The sequence below is a fragment of the Melitaea cinxia genome, chromosome 1 (genome assembly GCF_905220565.1).
Source record: "Melitaea cinxia chromosome 1, ilMelCinx1.1, whole genome shotgun sequence".
In the NCBI taxonomy this organism is placed as follows: Eukaryota; Metazoa; Arthropoda; class Insecta; order Lepidoptera; family Nymphalidae; genus Melitaea; species Melitaea cinxia.
In genome coordinates this window covers 11498126-11505593 of record NC_059394.1, presented here as the reverse complement: position 1 = coordinate 11505593, position 7468 = coordinate 11498126, and the positions used below count along the sequence as shown (strand labels likewise).

General features: G+C 35.0%; 1 protein-coding gene and 1 long non-coding RNA gene across 2 annotated transcripts; one reads left to right on the top strand and one right to left on the bottom strand.

Annotated features, from left to right (window-relative positions):
* Positions 1 to 3759: 3759 nt before the first annotated feature.
* Positions 3760 to 4231, bottom strand: LOC123656934. Its single transcript, XR_006743622.1, has 2 exons — positions 4180 to 4231; positions 3760 to 3971 (listed from the first exon to the last, which is right to left on the bottom strand). It is a non-coding gene; the product is annotated as an uncharacterized LOC123656934 (long non-coding RNA).
* Positions 4232 to 6190: 1959 nt separating this feature from the next.
* Positions 6191 to 7192, top strand: LOC123656922. The gene is made up of 2 exons (XM_045592538.1): positions 6191 to 6487; positions 6608 to 7192. Exons 1-2 carry the CDS (start codon positions 6322 to 6324, stop codon positions 7156 to 7158), a joined length of 717 nt encoding a protein of 238 aa, XP_045448494.1. The 5' UTR covers positions 6191 to 6321; the 3' UTR covers positions 7159 to 7192.
* Positions 7193 to 7468: the final 276 nt, after the last annotated feature.

The window sequence follows — 7468 nt, the reverse complement described above, 5'->3', positions numbered from 1 at the left end:
CGAAAAGTAATTATCGGTAATACCTCAATGTATAAGAGGCACGCACGCATAGACAAAAGTTCCGGGCGTCCAAGCAATCCTGGGTAAAAAAAATAATTAGTGAGGGCTGTTCAACAAGAGAGCGCGAAGGCACGGAATAATGAGAAGAAAATAGTGGGCAGCGGTTCGTTCGAAGGTAAGTCTTTTATTGTTTTATGTCTATTTTGGATACATAGCTGTTTCTAGGCGTTGGTTATGATAAAAGGAATTACAATAATTATGAATTTGCTTATTTTTTTATAGTTAACAGTTAAAATAAGGTGGACGCGAACTACTACACCGAATTTATAAAACTTCCACTTTGCGTCCGCAATGGACGCAAACTATACCTGAAGGGATTAATAATAAAACTAAATCGCGTCCATTTCTTAAATTAATTCTATAAGTTTAATACATAAAACTAATAACTACAAGTTTAATACCTATTCTACTTTGAATGAAATATGTAATTTCTTTCTTATTTTTTTTTTTCTGTTTAAGATGAGTTCTTTGCAGATAAGAAAGAAGAAGGAAAAAAGAACATACACAGAGGAAGATTTAAGGGAAGTTTTGCATGACATTCAAGAGAAGAAGAAATCGATAGGACAAGCACCTATGCAAAAAATATGCTATTCCGATATTGGACAAAATCAGTGGGTGCAGACCAAGAGGGTACAAAACTTATCTACACAAATAAATAAAATTAAAGTGTCTGTTTGTAAAGTTAAAGTAACAGCTTTTTACTAAATGCATATTGATTTATACACGGTACATATACCAAAATAACATTTTTTAGAATTTTTGTCTGTCTGTCTGTCTGTTTGCTCCGGCTAATCACTGAAACGACTGGACTGATTTTGACGGGACTTTCACTGGCAGATAGCTAAGGTAATAAGGAGTAACTTAGACTTCTTTTATTTTAGAAATTTATTTATTTTGTAATTCTACGAACAGAACAATTTTTTTTTTAAATTTCACGCGGATGAACTCGCGAGCACAGCTAGTATCAAAAAAAACCAAGTAACGAAGAAGAAAACATAACGGTATTATTAATATTTAATGCGAATAGAGATATGTGTCCACCTCGTATTTTGTTTCCATAATTATTATTAATCAAGGCTGATCTTTGTGATGCTGTGTGCTCACGGCATCAAAGAATATAGCCACCCCCTCTCTTCCTATGGGTGTCGTAAGAGGCGATTAAGGGATAACACAGTTCCACTACAACCTTGGAACTTAAAAAGCCGATCGATGGCGGGATAGCCATCCAATTGCTGGCTTTGAAATACACAAGCCGAAGACGGGCAGCTGCGTCTTCGGTACGACAATGCCAGCCCTGCGGTCACCAACCCGTCTGCCCAGCGTGGTAACTACGAGCAAAACACAGGAGTGAACTTGTCGAAGCCTATGTCCAGTAGTGGACTGCTAAAGGCTGCTGTGATTGTAATTGCAGGCTGATCTTTAGCTTGCTTACATTTCTATAAATTCACAGAACAGATAATTGTTGAATTTTAAAGGTGGAATTACTATTTACTTACTACATAGGTACCTAATTTGTTTTTCAATTTTAAGTTCTATCAATGTTTAGAAGAATAAATAGGTGTTTTATTTTCTTTATAGTGATTTATTAATTTTAATATGTTGATTTTGAAATAACTATAATTCTTCAATAAATAAATTATTAAAATCCAATCTCTCTTTACATTATCATAAAAATATCACCTCTTTATTCCTTTCTAAGCGAGTGGACGCGAAGTGGTCCAGCGGGTGGACGCAAATTGGATTTTATGGACGCGAACTGGGTAAATCGCCTAATTCTGAAGTTTGTCTTTAAATAAAATAATAACAAGATGTTTCGAACAAAACTGAAAATTAATCTTTAAATAGACTATATAACGAACACAGTAAATAAATTTTTCATAGAAATTAGTGCGGGGACATTTTTATTTTCTTCTTCAAACTTGCCAACTGCACTAAGTGGACGCGAACAGGCGCAATGACCCTAGTATACTTATGATGAGCTCATAAGGTATTTTTTTTTTCATTTCAGTTATGGATTATTGTTCTTTATTATTATAATGAATCAGAAAGGAAAAGGCTAAATAAATAAAAATCTAAACAGTATAATATACAAAAGAAGAAAAAGGAAAAGAATATATACATATTTATATATTACTGTGAAATTCTGAAGTGCCACGCCATGTGCAGTCGTTTTTACTGCATGTTTTGTCCGCAACATACGCACATTCGATCACTGTTATCTTCTACCCACCAATTTAAGTTTATTTATATTAATTACACTTAGACTCAGGTAGGAATCGAACCCACAATTCGTGGAGCAGAAACCAGGGCCACTACAAACTAGACCAACGAGCTAGTTACTAGAATAGAATACCATTTGTTGATATTGTTATATTTATTATGCGACTTGGTTTTTAAAATTATCTGTTATGATTCTATGAAATTATGAAATGTAAAGAGTTGTGTTTTTTTGTCGTGTGTTTTTTTTATATATTATATTATTAAATCAATTTTTATGTCCACCGATTTCAACAATTGTGAAACTGTTATATTGTAATGATGACATTATGATATTATTTAATGTAATTCTTAAACTTTATTTGATATTAATTGATTTTTACTCATTTATTTTATTATCTGATGCAACCATAATTTGTGTAAGTACCGTATGCCTACAACCGGTTGTTTATTTTGAGTTTTTTTCGATGTAGTATATTATATAAATATTTATATGCATTCTTTTATTTTATTTATATACTAGCTGATCCCTAGAAACTTTACCTCTTTATTATATTAGTATAGATTGTCTTTTTTGATAAACTTTTAATTTATTTTATTGTTTTTACTAATATTTTTGCATGTAGTATTAGCCTATAAAGTGGTTGTTGCATAAGCAATTATGCTGTATTATTTCTCAATGTTACATATTTTTGAATTAATGTAAACTACTATTGGCCAACTTTATAAATAAATAAATAAAATCACGAGTACCGAAGTCTGAACCTACGACTACTGAAAATAGTCACATAAATTACAATTTAAATTTCACGAAATTAGTTATCATTAATAACTAAAATAAATCCGGTCTAAGATCCGGCATAAGGACATACATACACAAGTATACCCTCACGTGTTTAATGAAAACCATACAATACATATGCAATAGATATATTGACATATACATATATATATCTGATATATTGTTTATGCCTGATCTCGTTCTATAATAAAAAATTGAATAGAGTTATTTCACCTCTTATTTTATTAAGTTAAACTGTATGTGTTTTAGAATGGGTGGATTTTCTCCTACATACTAAACGTACTCTCTACTCTCACTCTAACTCTCCTACGTACCTATCTGATTTTTATATTTCTTATGAACTTTGATCATGTGTATTACATGTAAGTATATTTAATAGTTTCACCTGTCTATTGTTCCTGGTAGATTGCACATTGGCCGCAATAGTGTTGTATATTATGCTGACTAATCTGCTTGTGTCACAACCCGATACGTAAATCCTTTTAGTAAATACGAAACGCTTGCATCTTAATACTGAGTTAGATAGCTCAGTCTAACTAGGATTCTGGCTTCATTGTTCTGCTTTTCGTACAATATACTAAATAACATTATGTAATGTACACAACACTTGCATTAAGCTGGAGTAATTTAATACTCTGGCGCAATATTAATCTACTTAAATATTAAAAGTAAATTCTACATAAGATAATATAATGTTTTAATGTAATTATCGTAGTCTTTCTTAAACTATGGTGCACCTTAGTCGTACTTCCTCTGCGGGCAGGTGCAAATAAAACTGTGCATGTTAGACGCTCTCCCATTGGTTAATCCGTGTGACTCGAGATGCGCAGGCGTCGGTTTACGTCAGGGAGCGGCGCAGCTGCATCTCGCTGTACTGTTACGTCACCTTCTGCTAAGGAAGTCGCTATTTAGATAATTTACAAAAAATAATAATGCAAAATCCACTTAAAGGTGTCATGCACTATAAACAATTACGCAGCTCCTAACGCATATTACATTTTTCTTTCCAAGATACGTATTGATCGTCAAAATTTTGTATATCTATTTTATATCTGTTTCGCTTTAAGCCGGACGAGTCGCTGGCGCTGTATTATACTTACTAATTAATCTGAAACCGTTGTCGTTGTCTGTTCGCTCGCAAGTGTCGTCCTAAGGCCGGCGCCCACTGACGGCGTGGCACGGCATGGCACGGCAGGTTGTGCAGAGGCAACCCGCGGCGTGCTGTAACATCCCGCGGCGTGCTGCGGCATCCCGTGGCGTTCCGTGGCATGCCGTGGCATCCTTCTGAAAGCCCAGTCACTCTGGCATCCATCAGTTTTGCTCCGCGCGTGTTCGATTTTGGTTGTGTCGTTATGGTTGACTGGGATTTAGTTTTAATAGCACTTCTAGCTGAAGATGAAGAGAGACAAATAAGAAGTGCTAATTTGACGAAAAGACAATTCTGGGTGCATAATTTATGGAGAACAAGATCTACAAATGGTGAATTCAGCAACTTGTTTAATGATTTGAGATACGACATGCGAAAATTCTATGATTATTACAGAATGGACTATGAAAAATTTGAAAAGTTAAGTCATTTGCTAAAATCGCATATAAAGAAAAACAAAACTAATTTTCGATCGCCTATACCTGTTACCGAGAGATTGTCTGTATGTTTAAGGTAAGTATATATTACATTACAATGATTCATATACCAACGCGTAATACATACAGCTTCCCAGCTAACTTGTTCTAGCTATTATATATTACAATCTAAGTTATGGTATGTGGATAGCTGTTTGTCATTAAGGTAATTGTATAAGGGTATTCTGTGTTCGCGCTCATGGAAGCAAGACATGCGCTCATGAGCGGCAGGTGACACCACGGAGCATTTACTAATATTAAATTAAAAGTCTTGATATATTTAGTAATTATTTATTTTTATAATCAGCTATCTACCACAACTGCTACATGGTGGCACTTGACCATCAATCCAGTTGTGTACCTACAGTACATTATGACAAAAATGAAAGTATTATAAAATTTTATGAATTTTCATAGTCCGCCAATTCACTATTGGAGTTATTGTCATGTATATCATTATTATTATGACGTCTGGATATAGCAGTAGGTATGTATTCTATATGTGTAGCACCATAGTTTGGTTCGGTGTTATATTGTTGTTCGGCCTTACTAAATGAACAAAAATTGTGTAAAGGATTTGATCTTTCGATTATTGTATTATGGGTTCTGGCAACAGAAGTTGGTACGTATTGCTGAGATGAATGTAATTCATTTGAAATATCGAATCCTGAACTTGATGTTGAAGGACGACTTGGCTGCACAACTGAAGTTAACTCCACATTTTCCAAATGCTTTATTTCTGCATCAGTAACAATATGTAAAACATCGCGTTTTATTTCAGCTTGTAATTTTGGTGACAAAGTCTTCGCTGTTGCCGCCATTGCCTGAAAAAATATCTCCATAGGATGTTGTTCCTTTTTTTGGTTTTCAATGTATTTTTTTAATATTTCTGCTGTTGTTTCCGTATGCTGTGCTTCCGATGACATGTATGATCGCTGACGATCATGTCTAACTGGTCTAGAATCTGATGCCTGTGATAAAAACGACATTGGAGATATAGGTGATTGTGCTCCAGGAAAAGGAACAGTTGATGCTGTTTCGGGAGGTTGTGTATTTTCAATATGCTGCGTATCTTCGGAAAGCTGTGTATCTTCGGAAGAAGAGTCTAAATTTGAGAGCTGAGGTCTATCTTGAAAAAACTTTTGCAGAAATTCAAGTTCCTTTTCAAATTTAATTGGTCGTCTCTTTTTGGCAGCGTCACCGCTTTTGTACACCCTGTTTTTTAAGGCTTTTCTATAATTGTTACGAAGGCAGCTCCACGCCTTCTGGCATTCTTCATCTGTAACAAGAATGAAGTATTTCAAATAACACACGCTTTTAAGTCGTTTACTAAAGCCGGGTCCAGACATGTATCATTTGCACGATCCGATCACCGTATTCGTATCCTCGATGCGTATCATGATCGCATATGTATGTATGTAATGATCATGATCATGATCGCATATGTGGACGGGTAATGACGCGTTTACCCGTCCACATATGCGATCATGATACGCGGATACGGTGATCGGATCGTGCAAATAATACATGTCTAGACCCGGCTTAATGATTTTTTTTTGTTTTGTTACAGGTATTTAATTACAGGAGCTTCTTTTAAGTCTTTAGCTTTTAGCTATCGTATGGGATTCACTACCGTGCGTAATATAGTCCACGAAACCTGTAAAGCAATATTTACTGTATTAAGGTCGACTGCATTGCCGAAACCCACGAGCCAACAATGGCAGTCAATTGCAACCGACTTTGATAAATTTTGGAATTTTCCTAACTGCATTGGGGCAATAGATGGTAAGCATTTCAAGATTAGAGCTCCTAATAACAGTGGAAGTATGTATATCAACTACAAGAAGTTTTTTAGCATCGTTTTATTAGCTGTCGTGGATGCAAAATACAAATTTGTGATTGTAGATGTCGGAGCATATGGTCGAAATAGCGATGGCGGTATACTCCAAAGCTCTAAATTTGGTTCGAAACTACGTAATGGGTTTTTATGCATACCACCGGAAAAGGCTTTACCACATTCAACTCAAAAATTACCCCACGTATTTGTCGCCGATGAAGCCTTTCCACTAACAGAAAATATTATGAGACCATACCCCTCACATCTTTTAAATGATGAAAAAAAAAGGATATTCAATTATCGCTTAAGTAGAGCACGGCGTATTGTAGAAAATGCTTTTGGGATGTTACAAGAAAGATTTGAATTATTTCAAAAAGGTATAAAAGTTCAACCAAAGTACATTAACAACATCATACTAGCAAGCACGTGTTTGCATAACTTTATCATTGATGGTCATTCTATGGAGGCGCTTAGCTCTAATACTAATAATGCAATCGATAGAACCAATGATACAGTGTTCAACAATCTCGAAGGGATGGTTGTAAGAGATTGTTTCACGGAATATTTTTCTAATGTTGGTAACGTGTACTGGCAAAATAAAATTGTTAATAGATGTTAGCTTCTATTTTTGACAATAAATAAGTAAAAAATAACTTACGGGTTTTATTCATTTCTTCTGCAATTTTCAGCCATGCGTTCCTTTTCATATGTTGATCCATGTAGAAACGGGAGGACACATTGTAGATACACTCATGCGAACGAACCAGATTAATAAGCTTTTCTTCATCCATTTTTCCGTATTTTACGTGAAAGTAATATTATTATATCGCGTACGCACGTGCTAATCACTTTTCATGCGCAGTCAGTGTTGTGAGAGACAGACATAAAATGGCGCGCGCCAGTGTGTTTTCTCCCTCCCTTGCCCCCGC